Below are 15895 nucleotides of genomic sequence, written 5' to 3' on the forward strand. Positions count from 1 at the left end.
CCAGCTGCGGTGTATGTAGCTGGCACCCTAGCCACTGAGTTACAGGCACGGAGCCTAATTCATATGTTTATGTCTTGTTATGTCCAGTCCTGAAAGAGACACTAGGGCCAGTGCCTCACATTATTTCATGCATCCTGCACAAGTGTTTGAATATGCTATTGAACCAAATGTGCCTACATAAGTGTTGCCACAAGATGGCACTAGGGCCTCAGCCATTATTCTGAGAATCAAACTTCAGCCATTTATTGTCATTAAAAATGCCTTCCTTAATGAAGAAGTTAAGCAAAATGCAAGTTAATACTACAGTAGGAAATTCAAGAGCAAACCAAATAAAGAAATCAACCAGGTAGCTTACCCTTTTTTTACCTGGTAGACTATTCTGTTCACTTGTCCCTTTGTCCTTTTCCCTTGTTAAGCACTGGATTCTCACCCCAGCAGCTGCTGTCTAGGCCCTTAACAGAATCTAGCTTTTAAGCCTTCCTAATTGAAAGTGCCTAAATACCTGAAGGTGGCCTCATATCTTTGGTTCGTGTTTCTAAATAATATATTTTTCCTAGAAAGAATAAATTAAACATTATAAAAAAATTGCTATAATCCCACCACTTTTAGTATGTTGATTATTTTGGTTGCCACATTCTGGTCTTGTATGTGTGATTTGTATGTGTGACTTATTCATTTTTGATCAAGTGAAGCCGTAATAGCTCTTATTTACTGAGCATTTATTATGAATGGTACAGTATACTTGTTTTATATACGTTACTTCCATTTAATATAAAAGCTATTATGTCAAATGCTTGTATTTATTATATTACTTATAGTGTTCTCAGTGCTTTACATGCATTAATTCACTTAACCCAAACAACCTTATGAGACCAGACACCGTTAACCCCATTTTTACAGTTTAGAGAACTAAGAACTGAGGCTCATTAAGGTTAAGTGACTTAGATAAGGTAACACAGTAAATGGTTGTGTTGGGATTCATATTTAAATTTCTTTAATTCTAAAATCTCTGAATTTCTTTACTGTATCATTCCACTTTGTTCATTCTTCTTTTTTTTTTTTAGAATTTTTTTTTTTGGAGACGGAATCTTCTTACTGTCACCTTCAGTAGAGTGCTATGTCATCATAGCTCACAGCAACCTCGAACTCTTGGGCACAAGCAATCCTCTTATCTCACCCTCCCAAGTAGCTGTGACACCCAGCTATTTTTAGAAATGGGATCTCGCTCTGGCTCAGGCTGGTCTCAAACTCCTGAGCCCAGGCAGTCCACCTGCCCCAGCTTTCCAGAGTGCTAGGATTACAGGTGTGAGCCACCACACATGGCCTGTTCATCCTTTAATGATTTCTATTTGTACTTCTAGAAATGGTCTGAAAGTTAATAGAATCATTAAAATAAGGGTTTGATTTATCTTTTTCCTGATGCTAGACTAGTAGCTCCTGGAGGACCAGGACTAGGGATCATGTTTATTTCTGCATTCCTCTTCCCATTAAATGCGGAAAAAAATACTTTATTGGTAAATGAGGGAGTGAATGAATGTTGCCTCCACTCTCCCAGGAGCTCTGAGATACAGGACTGGTTGACAGAACTTTAGCCTGTTAGAACTTGAAGGAATTTGAGAAATCAAGCCAAACCTTTCTTTTAAGAAGAAAGGGCCTCCTTAGAGTGACCTAGTGAGTTGGAGGCAGAACAGAACTAGAACTCAGGTCTGCTGGTTTCCATTGGGCCATCTAGTTTCAAAGAGCCTAATCCTGTCTCTAAATACCTCTTTCTTCCTCTCTTCTCTTTTTCTCTTTCTCCTTGTGTATATATTCTTGCATATGTGTGTATGTGCTCTGTCCGTCTCTCTATGTGACTTGAGTAGCGTTTTCACCCTAAAGTTTCAACCCTGAAAGTTATAAAATGGGGGAAGATTTTTTATCCCTTTTATACTGATGTGCACACTTTCTCCTGATTGTGTCTTTATCCAGGTCAGAATAGAAACCAGGGTCTCTGTCGTAATATCACCCAAAATGTACAGAGTTGTAGCTGATGTATAGAAAATTACCTGGACCTCAGATTTCACCTCAGAACATGCTTTTGATGGCTGGTGGGGACTGGGAAAGGGGCTGTTAGAGCAGGTTCGTTGTTTTTTTTTTTTTTTTGTAGAGACAGAGTCTCACCTTATCGCCCTCGGTAGAGTGCCGTGGCGTCACACAGCTCACAGCAACCTCCAAATCCTTGGGCTTAGGCGATTCTCTTGACTCAGCCTCCCAAGTAGCTGGGACTACAGGCGCCCGCCACAATGCCCAGCTATTTTTTGTTGTTGTTGTAGTTTGGCCAGGGCTGGGTTTGAACCCACCACCCTCGGCATATGGGGCCGGCGCCCTACCCGCTGAGCCACAGGTGCCGCCCAGGTTCGTTGTTTTTATGCAGCAGCCAGGGTTTTTGAAAAGCTGGAAGGAGACCAGAAATTTCTGTTTTCTCAGAGAGAACAAATGTGACCAGACTATGTGATTTAATTTCTCCTCTAGTCCATGGACCTATTTTGTAAAAAGCCCCACGAGCCTGTTAAAACAAGCAATGTGAAGACCAAGGAACCCTCCAGACCTTCTATACGTACCTAACCTCCTTCTTCTCTTTTAGTATCATTATTCAGGTTGCCTCATCCCCTAATTTAAATAAATCTGCAGTTGTTTATTGTCATATCTTTTCCTGATCTCCCAATGTCACCTAAAATAGCATTATTTGGGTAGCCATTTGTTAGACATCCTGGTGCTTCCACATTTCTTATGTAAGTCCAGACCATCTTAGAATCCCTCATTTAGAGGGTCAGTTGTGGGTTCCTATGCAGTAGCATTGGTTTTGAGACTTCATGTTTTGCTGGCTAGCAGCCAGCTTCCTTGGGCACACAGATTGGGAACCTCTAAAGCAAGGTGGCTCTTCTTATCATTCTTAATTCTCCTCTCACTGTTTCACTTTTTTATCTGTAAAATAAAGTCCTGAAAAACTGGGACTTTTTCTTGTTGTACAGCAGTCTGTAAGATAATGGTAGCTAAAGACATCTAAACACTAAAAAGAAGCTGTAAGCTGCACTTTCTATTATGGTAGCCACCACTTACATGTGGTTATTAACCACTTGAAATGAAATGCGGTCTGTTGTAAATATAAAATACACTTAAAATTTCAAAGCCTTAATACAAAAAAAGTTAAATATTTCATAAAGAATTTTGATATTGGGTATATATTTGTATATATTGGGCTAAATAAATTATTAAAATTAGTATCATCTGTTTCTTTTTACTTTTATAAAAGGTAGCAACTAGGAAGTTTTGGATTATATATGTGACTTGCATTATATTTCAATTGGACAGCACTGGTTCAGAAATCCCTAAGAGTAAATACTTTTTTTAGTTTTTTCTACTATGGACCATCAGGAAATAAGCTAGACTCGGCTCCCCTCCCTTCCCCTTTCCTCACCTTCTTTTCTATCTCTCTCTCTCTCTCTCTCTCTCATGTTTGATGGCATCAGGAGGAAAACCTTCATTAAGTGCTAATTATCTTTTTTTACACCATCTACTTTCTAGTGAAAGCAGGTGGTTGGGGAAATAGGAGGCATTGGGGAATAGACCACTGTTGATTATTCCAGAATTCTTAGAATTGTTTTATGCTTTTGAAACTCTTCAGCTAATAAGTCTGAGGTAAAGCTCAGAAGGGGAGAAAAGTAAAATAGGCTCTCTTTCAAATAGAAGTGTGCCTCCCTCTTAAGGAGTGTTTCTCTAGTCTAGCTTTACTTTGTTCTTAGTGGTTTATCCAAGTTCATTGAGAACCTTTCATATGCCAGTTTCATAGCACAGAAGAAACAGAAATGTGGCTTAGTCAACTGCCCTCAAGTAGCTTACATTCAGGTAGAAAATGAATTAGAATCTACTCTCAAACTCTACGTATACTCTCATACTCTAGGTAAGCACTGTAAAGATAATGGAAAAGAAAATGCTTTGAAGCACTAGAAAGTCATGACTAATTGTGCCAAAAGGAGACTGAAAACTTTATATGCCTTGGATGTGGTATTATCAGGCAGAAAGGCAGGTGGGAAAGGTAGGCTAGATGTTTTAGCCTAAGGAGGACAACTTGATTGAAAGGCATGGAGTGTGGTAGATGGCCCTCAAAATAGTGGCTTTGGGGCTACATTAAGGGGGATTGGATAGGACCCAACATCCTTAGCTAATAATAACATGTCATTCTGTGCTTCAAACCCTCTAAAGCTCCCTTGAATATAGTATGCATATAGTATGCAAGGGAGCTTTAGAGGATTTGAAGCACAGAATGACATATTATCCAAGAGATAGTTGAGTAAAGGAGGAAAGGGAAAAAAGAGTCAAGTGTGGTCCCAGGTTTCTAACTTTGATCCAACATTAGAAATAAAGGAGAAGATCAAGCTAAAATAGAAAACGAGATGCATTCTGGACTTGTGGATAGAGCTGAAGTGCTTGTGTTTGTGTTTCAGATGGTGACCCTCTTTCAGATGTGGGTTGTTCCCCTCTATTTCACAGTAAAGCTGCACTGGTGGAGGTTCCTAGTGATCTGGATCTTGTTCTCTGCTGTCACAGCCTTTGTCACCTTCCGAGCCACCCGAAAACCTCTAGTACAGACAACCCCAAGGTGAGAGTTTAGGTAGGGGGAAAGAGCCCAGGTTTTTTAAAGCTAATGGGTTGGAATGGATGGGAGGAGGATGGGTCTAAACTAAAAGAAACCAGTTTTTGTCTGCCAAAATTGCTCTAAAACAAGCTGATTGGGAGACCCACCTACACTTGTCACAGATTTAAAAGCCCCAAATGTTTCCCTACAGCTTACTTTATGGTTCATGTCAAGGTCTGTTTATATTACAAACAAACTGAGTAAATCCTGGTGATCATTGTGGTCTCATTTTAAAAGTTATTTTCTTCTGTGAACCCTCCTCTGATCCCCAAATTAGATTTTCCATTATATTTTCTCATAATGCACAGTAATTTTCCTTCATAGAACTTACCATACTTCATAACTACATATTATTTTGAATATCTTATCTTTCCCACTAAACTGTAACCATGAGATCAGGAACCACATCCATTTTGTTTGTTCTGTATATCCAGGCCCTGTCACAGGGTCTGGCACATAGTATCCTACTCCATGAATTTTTGTTGAATGAATGAATTTCAGCAAATTTGTAATTTTCCAACAAACAATACTTCTCAAGTCACAAAGCAGCTACTACCTAGATAATTCTTTGTATTTTATCCAAACTCATTTCTCATTTGATATTCCCAACCAGCTTGTGAGGTCATTTAATATCTATACTTGACAGAAAAAGAGAGATTTTTCTCATTCATTCATTCAATAAGCACCTACTGTGTGCCAGGCCCTGTGCTGAGCCCTGGGGATACAGAGCTGGATAAGACATGGTCCCTGCCCTCAAGGAGTGCTCGGTTTAGTGGAGGAGATGGACAAGAAAGCACCTGTTGCAGTGCAGTTGGTAAGTGCTGTGACAGGGCTGTGCACAGGTCTAGGAGAACCTAATAGAGGAACTGGCCAGCCTCAAAATTGTAACTCCCTGATCCAAAATCTTTTGAGTGGTAAATGTTTTTCTTCTGTACCTTTTATGTTTGACTTTCCTGCAAGCCTTTCTCTGGCCTTCTCTGAGTTTCATTGGTGAAGTTGGTGATCCAGAAGCCCCTCTCTGGCTTTGGTAGTTTGTTTTATTTTTATTTATCATTATTATTGTTTATTTCAAATTTATATATATATTTGTTTTTATTTATTTATTTTTGAGACAGAGTCTCACTATGTCACCCTTGGTAGAGTGCTGTGGCATCACAGCTCACAGCAACCTCCAATTCCTGGGCTTAAGTGATTCTGTTGCGTCAGCCTCCCAAGTAGCTGGAACTGTAGGCGCCCGCCACAACACCCAGCTATTTTTTGTTGCAGTTGTCATTGCTCTTTAGTAGGCCCTGGCCAGGCTTGAACCTGCCACTCTCGGTGTATGTGGCTGGTGCTCTACTCACTGAGCTACGGGCCCTGAGCCACAGCTGTGCTCTTTTTTAGAGATCTCTTTTTCTCTTGGTGGCAGACCAGAAAAAATACAAAGCACTACTCCTTTATAGATGGAGGTGTTTCTGCAATTGAGAGAGTGAACAGGCCAGGCACAGTGGCTCACGCCTGTAATCCTAGCAGTATGGGAGGCCAAGGTGGGTGGCTTGCTTGGCTAAGCTTGAGCTTAGGAGTTCGAGACCAGCCTGAACAGGAGTGAGACCCTATCTCTAAAAATAGCACTTATAGTCCCAGCAACGTGGGAGGCTGAGGCAAGAGGATCACTTGAGCCCAAGAGTTTGAGGTTGCTGTGAACTAGGACACCATGGCATTCTACCCAGGGCACAGAGTGACCCTCTGTCTCAAAACAAACAAACAAAAAAAAGTGAACAGGTTTGGGTAGTAACTGAAGTTGCCCAGTAAGTCTTGAGCCAAAAGCCTGATATACCCACTGATATAAGAGTAGGGATTCTCAGTGGTCCCCAAGGTCCAAGTCTCTCTGTCAACTGTATTGCTTTTCTCTCCTTTCTCCAGGTTGGTTTATAAGTGGTTCCTGCTGATCTATAAAATCAGCTACGCTACTGGCATTGTTGGCTACATGGCTGTCATGTTTACCCTCTTTGGTCTTAATCTATTATTCAAGTGAGTACCCTTTGCTTTTGTTTTTTGCTGGTGTTTGGGAAGAGTAGCTGGTGATGTGTACCTTTCTTCCTGCTGCAAATCCTGGATATTTATAAGACAAACATAATACTCAGGACAGGAAACTGGGTGCTATAGAGGAACAAGAGAGGGTCTTCATTACTTGTGCTAGCAGAAAGCAAAGATTGTCTGTATATATACAAAGTCAGAGTTCCAGAACATCCAGAGTTCCAAATCAGTTGTATTTTCTTTTCTTTTTTTTCCTGCCTCAAGTTTATTTGTACAAATAGCACAGGAGGACCCCATCCCCATCCAGACAGCAGCCTAGAGGTCACACCAGTCCTTTTGTCCTCATGGAAGACAGATGCCTCTACTCTGGAGCCTTCGTGGGGGCCTGGGCACCTTTGGGAGCCTGAGCTGGAACTGAAGCTCGAGCTGCAGATGAAGCAGCATATTGGGCCTTTGTCTGATCCTTGGCCTTGGCCTTTGGCCGGCAGAGCCTGAGACCCTTGGCAATGCATGCATGAGCACGCTTCCCAAGCTTCGGGTGGGCGATGTAGGCAAGTTGACTGAGTTTACGGCTGGCACCCTTTGGAATCTTGGTCTTAACCTCCTTGGGCTTTATAAGGGCCTTTATAGCTTCAGCACGTACACTCACGGCCTTGGCATTGTTGGCCTGCATCTTCTTCAGGCCCTTGTTGTGCTTCTTGGCAAAGTGCATGTTCCTCAGGAACTTGGGATCTACCCCCTTAAGAGATTCATATCTTTGTGATTGGGGTTTCTTGATGCCATTTCTGTGCCACTTTTGAGACTGGTTGTCTGTGGTGTGGTTCATGGACTTGGCCATGTCTGCACCGCAACCCGCAACCTCAGTTGTATTTTCTAAGAATTTATAATTTAATGGAAGAGTATAACTAAAGTAAACATAATAATTATTACCAATTACCCATAACCCCATTAATCTAACAAAACTACTTTCATGGTCCATGTATAGTATTTATTTGCAACATCCACTCTACCAGAGTGGCCTTATATTCAACTAGAAAGAGGTAGGGGAGTGGTGAACTACTCTTTGTGGGGCAAAAAAGCTTAAAATAAAGTTGTACTGGAATACAGTCATGCTCATTCACTTTTCATACACTCTGTGGGTCTTTTTGTTGTTGGGGTTTCATTGAGGGTATAAGAGTCTATGGGTCTTTTTTTGCACTAAAACAGCAGATTTGAATTAATGTGAGGTGAAGTCATATAGGCTACAAAACCTTAAATATTTACTATCTTGCCCTTTACTGAAAAAGTTCGCTGACCCTAGAGCATCAAACTCATATGACCATGATTGGCCACACCTGGCAATAGATCCACAGCAGGTTGTGTTTGTAGGAATCCCAGAGCTGAAGTTTGAGGGATGAGACCTCATAAATGGCTATGGAAACCTGGTCTAGGAGCTCCATGCCCCCCAAGGAATTTCAAGAATGTCCCCTGTCTGGCTTGGTGCAGTGGCTCACACCTGTAATCCTAGCACTCTGGGAGGCAAAGGCGGGTGATCACCTGAGCTCAGGAGTTCAAGACCAGCCTAAGCAAGAGCAAGACTTTGTCTCTACTAAAAAATAGAAAAACCAGCTGGGTGTTGTGGCTGGTGCCTGTAGTCCAAGCTACTTGGGATGCTGAGACAAGAGGATCTCTTGAGCCCAAGAATTTGAGGTTGCTGTGAGCCATGATTACACCACAGCACTCAACCCAGGGTGACAGAATGTGACTATGTCTCAAAAAACTTAACAAAATAAAACAAAACAATGTCCCTGTCCAGGCTGGGCATGGTGGCTTATGTCTATAATCCTAGCACTCTAGGAGGCTGAGGTCAGGGGATAACTTGAAGCCAGAAGTGGGAGACAACCCTGAGTAACATAGTGAGACACTGTCTGTACAAAAAAATAGGAAAATTAGCCAGATGTGGTGGTTCATGAGGAGGTGGGAGGAATTGCATGAGCCCAGAAATTTGAGGTTGTAGTGAGCTAAGATGATGCCACTGCTCAAAAACATTTTTCTTTTTTTAATTTTTTAAAAAAGTAATGTCCCAGTCCAGAGGTGATGTACTAATCACTGGTCATGTTTTTTTGTTTGTTTGTTTGTTTTGTTTAATTTTTTTTGAGACAGAGTCTCGCTTTGTCGCCCTCGGTGGAGTGCTGTGGCGTCACAGCTCACAGCAACCTCAAAGTCTTGGGGTTAAGCAATTCTCTTGCCTCAGCTTCTCAAGTGGCTGGGACTACCACTGGTTGTGTTTAACATGTAAGTGGTATGTTGCTTGGAACACAGCTGGCATTTGGCCTTTATCAGATTTCTAAAGAAACAGTTGTAGGAAGTTAACCTACAGACATTTAACCTGTTCCATTGTTGCACATTTAGGTTATTTTTTATTTAGTACTGTCACACATGACATTGTTGTGTTGCTTCCTAAGGGTACATTCCTAGGAGTGGGATTTTGGCTGTTGCATATGTCTTAAGCCTTCCAAAAGATGTGTATCAATTACAGGTCTTCCCACACCCAACTGAGCCAGAAACCAACAAACCCTAAGCTTAGAGATTAGAGGGTACAGTGAGTCAGTATGCAGAAGAAGGTAGAGATTTGAGTTCCAGGATGAAGTCATGGTGACTTTGGGCTGTGGATCTCTGAGGAGTCCAGCCTGGGAGAGTGCACTGAAGATAGAAGTTTAGGATTTAAATTTATGTTTATATAAACGGGATGACCACTGGCCTCTTCCCCAAACCTAGTATACTCCAGGTAGAAGTCTCTGAGCCTGAAAGGAGTTTATTTTAAGTCAAATAAAAATAAATTCTATTTTTTATAGTGAGAGGGCACCCACGGAATTCTTTCTTAAAGGGATAGTGCAGGCTGAAAGAATGGACGGGTTCCAGAAGGTTTGAGAGTAGCAGTTCTCAACCTGTGGGTCTCGACCCCTGTGTAACAATAAAAATACATTGTGGCATTAGGAAGGTTGAGAACCATTGGTTTAGAGGAATTCATCATTGTAGAGTCTAACATATCTTGTCAAAGAAAACAAAGGTTATTTCTAGGTGTCTTCCTAACCTGTGTGGTTAAAAAATAAAAACCAAAAGATTCTTCATTATGTTTTGAAGATTTTTTTCTGTAATTACAGTTTCTTTTTATTTACCTAAACTATACAAGATGGAAAACAGAACTGAGATTCTTGACCGTTCTTATGTTACTGATCAGGTTAGTTGGTGTAAGATCAATGATGTCTAGTCAGTGGGTTAAATGTGGTTGATGAACAAACTCAACTTTCTATAATAAATATAATTTACAAATTTAAGTGAATTCATAGAGTCCTTTGTACAAATATTTTAACAGGTAATTTTTTATAACAAACATTTGTAGACCCAAGGTTTAAATTCTTAGTCCTCAGAATTATTAAGACAAACCCTCTGATATTATAGGCAAGATCTTTCTTGTTAAAAAGACTTAGCCCAAAATCTGACTTTAAAGACATTGTATAGAATACGTATAGATGCAACGAATAATTTTATGGTAACTGTTATGTAAGTATTTGCTAACTAACCAATTTTATCCTTTTTTCTAAACCTATTTGTAAACTTTTTCTGTAAAGGACCACATAGTAATTATTTTAGGCTCTGTGTGGGACAGTAGACATAAATCTAGGATATTATGTAGATACTTAGATAACAAAAGAGAAAATTCTTATCTCTGCCCACCCTGTTTGCCTGGGGAAAGGGGTCAGGTCTCATGTAGTAGCCATACTTTGTGCCCAGTTGACATCAGTTGAAATATTCTCAGAATAAGCAGCTCGGCAGGGCATATGTGGCCACGGGGGTGATTTTCATTCTCCTTTAGTGTGCACTTCCCTTCTTTTTAAGTGCTCAGCCATTTCAACTTGGGTGGCTGGCTAGAAGTGAGACAACTCAGCGAGGCACCTCAGTTGGTGTCCAACAGTTGCTAACAGTGGACTCCCCATTGGAGTCCTGGTGAGCATAGGTCCTGGGCAACTACAAGGCATAGCTACTGGTCAGTGGAGGCAGAAACTGAGAGCAAAGTGAGGAAAAAGGCAGGCGGAGATACTCAGCTTAATCTTTGTAGCTCACCCTGCCTGCTCAAGAGTGTTCATGGGCCATATAAAAATAGGCAGCCAATTAGACTTGGTCACAGTTTGCCAATACTTGCTCTAGAGTCTTTGAGCCTTCCTACTTTAGGTGCTGTCATGTGTGTTGCAGAGTAGTGATCGAAAGCAGCTCATTTCTCAGGGCAGGCCTTACTGGCTATACTGCTTTCCTTACAGGATCAAACCAGAAGATGCCATGGACTTTGGGATTTCTCTCCTCTTCTACGGCCTCTACTATGGAGTTCTTGAACGGGACTTTGCAGAAATGTGTGCAGACTACATGGCATCTACCATAGGGGTGAGTCCACCTGGGCTTTTAATACTGCCTCCTGCCACCTCCAAATTGTTCATGCTGACATCACTTGTTTGATGGAAGAGGGATGAGATAAGCCATATAAAGTCCTTCAAGATGTGGGGCAGGGCGCAGTGACTCATTTCTATAATCCTAGCACTCTGGGAAGCCAAGGTGGGTGGATTGCCCTGAGTTCACATGTTAGAGACAGCCTGAGCCAGAGCGAGACCCCATCTCTTTAAAAAAAAAAAAATAGCCAGGCGTTGCAATGGGCACATGTAGTCCCAGCTACTTGGGAGGCTGAGGCAAGAGAATAACTTGAGCCCAAGATTTGGAGGTTGCTATGAACTATGATGCCATGGCACTCTACCAAGGGTGACAAAGTGAGACCCTGTCTCCAAAAAGAAAAAAAAATCCTTCTAGATGTGGGTGGTAGGTGTGGAGTTTCCTTCCTTAAAATTTGGAAAGCCAGATCTCAGATGTACTGTGGCATTTTTAATTTTAAGGCCATTATAGAAAAGAACCACTTTACTCAGCAGGAGGTTAGCAGTCACTCAATAAATACTTTTAATGCCTTTAATGTGCCTGGGTACTGGGATTACAAAAATAAACATAGTCTTTGCCCAAATGTAGTTTACTCTCTAGTAGGAGAGATGGGCATTAAAGTAACAAACACACAAAATTAAAATTACAACTTTAATAAGCATTAATGTAGGAAAGGTTCGTTATACTATGAATAAATACCTGTATAATAGTGGCCTTTGACCTACTCTCAGGGTTCAAAGAGGGCTTCCCTGAAGGAGTGACTACTGAACTGACTTGAATAATGAGTAGGAGATTTAAGTAGGTGAGGTAGGGAGTGAAATGTGTACCAAGTAGAGAAAATAGCACGTGTAAGAGTCCTGTCATGTGGCTCAGCACCCGTAGCTCAGTGAGTAGGGTGCCAGCCACATACACCGAGGCTGGCAGGTTTGAGCCTGGCCTGAGCCTGCTAAACAACAATGACAACTGCAACCAAAAAATAGCTGGGCGTTGTGGTAGGCGCCTTTAATCCCAGCTACTTGGGAGGCTGAGGCAAGAGAATCTCTTAAGTCCAGGAGTTTGAGGTTGTTGTAAACTGTGACGCCACGGCACTCTACCAAGGACGACATAATGAGACTCTGTCTAGGGAGGTGGGGGGAAGAGTCCTGTCATGGAAAAAAGGGTGGGTGTTTTTGAGGAACTAAAAGGCTGATGTGGTTGAGATGTGGTAAAAATGGAGAAATAGAGACTAGACTAGAAAAAAGCCTTTTTTTTCTTTTGAGACAGAGTCTCACTTTGTTGCCCTCAGTAAAATGCTGTGGTGTCATAGCTCAGCAACCTCCAACTCTTGGGCTCAAGAGATCCTCTTTCCTCAGTTTTTCTATTTTTTTTTTTTTTTTTTTTTTGTAGTTTTTGGCTGGGGCTGGGTTTGAACCCGCCACCTCTGTCATATGGGGTGCCCTACTCCTTTGAGCCACAGGACAGCCAGGGTTTTGCTTTTGCTCAGGCTGGTCTTGAACTTGTGAGCTTAAGCAATCCACCTGCCTCAGCCTCCCAGAGTACTAGGATTACAGGTGTGAGCCACCGTGCCTGGCAGAGAACAGCTTTTAAGTAAGGCATGGTGGCTTAGCTTACGCCTATAATCCTAGCAGTCTGGGTGGCTGAGGAAGAAGGATCACTTGAGCTCAGGAGTTTGAGGCCAGCCTGAGCAAGAGCAAGACCCTATCTCTACCAAAAACAGAAAAATTAGCTGGATATTGTAGTGGGTGCCTGTAGTTCCAGCTATTTGGGTGGCTGAGGCAGGAGGGTATTTTGAACTCAGGAGTTTGAGGTTGCTGTGTGCTAGGCTGTTGCTACAGCACTCTAGCCTAGGCAACAGAATGAGGCTGTGTCTCAAAAAAAGAAAAGAAAAAAGCTTTTTAGGCCAAACTAAAGATTTTGATTTTTTTTTTTTTTTTTTTTGAGACAGAGTCTCAAGCTGTCGCCCTGGGTAGAGTGCTATGGCATCACAACTCACAGCAACCTCCAACTCCTGGGCTTAAGTGATTCTCTTGCCTTAGCCTCCCATGTAGCTCCCGCCCCAAGGCCTATCTATGTTTTGGTTGTAGTTGTCATTGTTCTGGGCAGGCCTGGGCTGGATTTGAACCCACCAGCTCTGGTGTATGTGGCTGGCACCTTAGCCACTTGAGCTACAGGTGCTGAGCCAATTTTGATTTTTATACTAAAACAGTAGGAGGCTAAGATAGAAAATGACGTTATCAGATTTGCATTTTGCAAAGATCATTTTGACTGCTGTGTGGAAAAACTGATAAAAGAAGGGTCCGAGGATTGGAGTGGACCACTTAAGACTATTTAAGAGACAGTTGCTGGTGGCACCTGTGGCTCAAAGGAGTGGGGCGCCTGCCCCATATGCCAGAGGTGACGGGTTCAAACCCAGCCCCAGCCAAAAACTGCAAAAAAAAAAAAAAAGAGAGAGACAGTTGCTTATATATGTATAACTGTTATGTACCCAGATAATTTTTTTTTTTTTTTTGAGACAGAGTCTCACTTATTAACTGTCGATAGAATGCCATCATAGCTCACAGCAACCTCTAAATCCTTGGGCTTAGTCCATTCTCTTGCCTTGGCCTCCCAAGTAGCTGGGACTACAGGTGCCCACCACAATGCCTAGCTATTTTTTTGTTGCAGCTTGGCTGGGGCTGGGTTTAAACCCACCACCCTCGGTGTATAGGGCCGGCACCTTATGCACTGAGCCACAGGTGCCACCCTGTACCCAAATAATTAAAAAAAAAAAGACAATTGCAGTCCTCTTGGAAGATAAAGGTTGCTTGGATTAGAGATGGTGGAAGCAGAGAGAAGCGGACTGCAACAGATCCTTGAATAATGTCATTTTGTTCAATGTTATTTTGTTATAATGATGAGAAGAAAAAAAGCTGCTGGGCCAGGGCCACTGTATGGGTAGAGTTTGCATGTTCTCCCCATCTCTGTGTGGGTTTTCTGTGGGTATTCAGGTTTCCTCTCAAGCCAGAGATGTACACATTAGGTGAACTGGTGTGTCTGCATTGTCCCAGTGTGAGTATGAGCATGTGTATAAGTACACCCTGTGATGGAATGGTGTCCTGTCTAGGGTTGGTTCCTGTCACATGCCCTGAGCTGATGGTTAGGCTCTGGCCACCCATGTCCCTGAAATGGAATAAGTGAGTTGTAAAATGAATGAATGCAAATTATTAAAAAATAAAGATTGTGCCAGGTACAGTGGCTCATGCCTATAATCCCACCTACTCAGGAGGCTATGGCAGGGAGATCACTTGAGGCCAGGAGTCGGAGACCAGTCTGGGCAACATAGTAAGGCCTTGTCTCTAAAAAAATAAGAAAAATTAGCCAGGCATGGTAGCATGTGCCTGTGGTCCTAGCTACTTGGGAGGCTGAGGCAGGAGGATCACTTGACTAGGAGTTTGAGGCTTCAGCGAGCAGTGATCAGGCCACTGCACTCCATCCTGGGTGACAGAGTGAGACCCCATCTCTGAAATAAATAAATAAATAAAGCATATGATACTCGTCCAGATGCACAATAATCATGCAGATGTGCAACAACAAATGATGAGGTATGAAAGGGCTCAGTGAACCCATCGTAACGTCTGTAAGTTGACCACCCAATGGCCTGAAACCAAATGGTCAACATAAGGAACTAGGCCTACTGCACTGATAACTACATGTAGTACATGTCTGATCTGTGGAAGTTAGGTCAATGTAGAGAGATGGTCAACAAATATAGGTTCTACCATATTTGTTTTTGAACTGCATAGTGATATGCCGTGCTCTTTACAATTTTCACTTTGCAACATTTATTCCTTCATTTAAGTCATTATCACAACCACCATTACGCATTGATTCATAGAAAAATTGGGTAAAGGCCGGGTATGGTGGTCTATGCCTGTAATCCTAGCACTCTGGGAGGCTGAGGAGGGTGGATCACCTGAGCTCAAGAGTTTAAGACCAGCCTAAGCGAAAGCGAGACTCTGTCTCTACTAAAAATAGAAAAACCAGCTGGGTGTCTATAGTCTCAACTTCTCGAGAGGCTGAGGCAAGAGGATTGCTTGAGCCCAAGAATTTGAGGTTGCTGTGAACTGTGACGCCATGGCACTCTACCCAGGGTGACAAAGTGAGGCTCTGTCTTAAAAAAAAAAAAAATTGGGTAAATAATTATCTTATTTATATTAATCTTTCTTAAATGTTTCTATAGCTCACATTTATTTTCCTATATGTGTATTAGAAATGTTTTGGGTCTTTATTTAGATGTTTGGTGATGTTTTTATGGCCAGAAATATGCCTTAAGAATTTAACTCTTGGATGGCACCCGTAGCTCAGTGGGTAGGGCACTGGCCACATACCCCCAGGCTGGCGGGTTCAAATCCAGCCCAAGCCAGCTGAACAACGACAACTGCAACAACAACAACAACAAAATATAGCAGGGTGTTGTGGTGGGTGCCTGTAGTCCCAGCTACTTGGGAGGCTGAGGCAAGAGAATCACTTAAGCCCAAGAATTTGAGGTTACTATGAGTTGTGATGCCACGGCACTCTATCATGGGCGACATAGTGAGACTCTGTCTCAAAAAAAAAAAAAAAAAGAATTTAACTCTTATTTATATCAGTTAGCCTATGGCAAAATTAGTCTTATTGTGCTTTGTTGTTAAGTGAGAATGCACTGTATTTGAGAGGTATTTTGTAGGTAAGTTTAATATAGCTTGGTTCAGGAGACCATAGAAAAAA

General features: G+C 42.0%; 2 protein-coding genes across 6 annotated transcripts in view; one reads left to right on the forward strand and one right to left on the reverse strand.

Annotated features, from left to right (window-relative positions):
* RNF121 (ring finger protein 121) overlaps positions 1–15895 on the forward strand; it is an 83471-nt gene that overhangs the window by 53087 nt on the left and 14489 nt on the right. For 3 of the 5 annotated variants that reach the window (XM_053562802.1, XM_053562805.1, XM_053562804.1), the window contains 3 exons: positions 4531–4639; positions 6578–6685; positions 10990–11110. In XM_053562802.1, coding sequence (XP_053418777.1) covers positions 4531–4639; positions 6578–6685; positions 10990–11110 — 338 coding nt within the window. Of the gene's footprint in view, positions 1–4484; positions 4640–6577; positions 6686–10989; positions 11111–15895 lie in introns of all 5 variants that reach the window. The other 2 variants (XM_053562803.1, XM_053562807.1) reach the window with 1 other exon arrangement.
* LOC128565940 (60S ribosomal protein L29-like) lies at positions 6981–7827 on the reverse strand. The gene has a single exon (XM_053562810.1). It carries the CDS (start codon positions 7668–7670, stop codon positions 7053–7055), a length of 618 nt encoding a protein of 205 aa, XP_053418785.1. The 5' UTR covers positions 7671–7827; the 3' UTR covers positions 6981–7052.

Source organism: Nycticebus coucang, chromosome 14, assembly GCF_027406575.1.
Source record: "Nycticebus coucang isolate mNycCou1 chromosome 14, mNycCou1.pri, whole genome shotgun sequence".
Taxonomy (NCBI): Eukaryota; Metazoa; Chordata; class Mammalia; order Primates; family Lorisidae; genus Nycticebus; species Nycticebus coucang.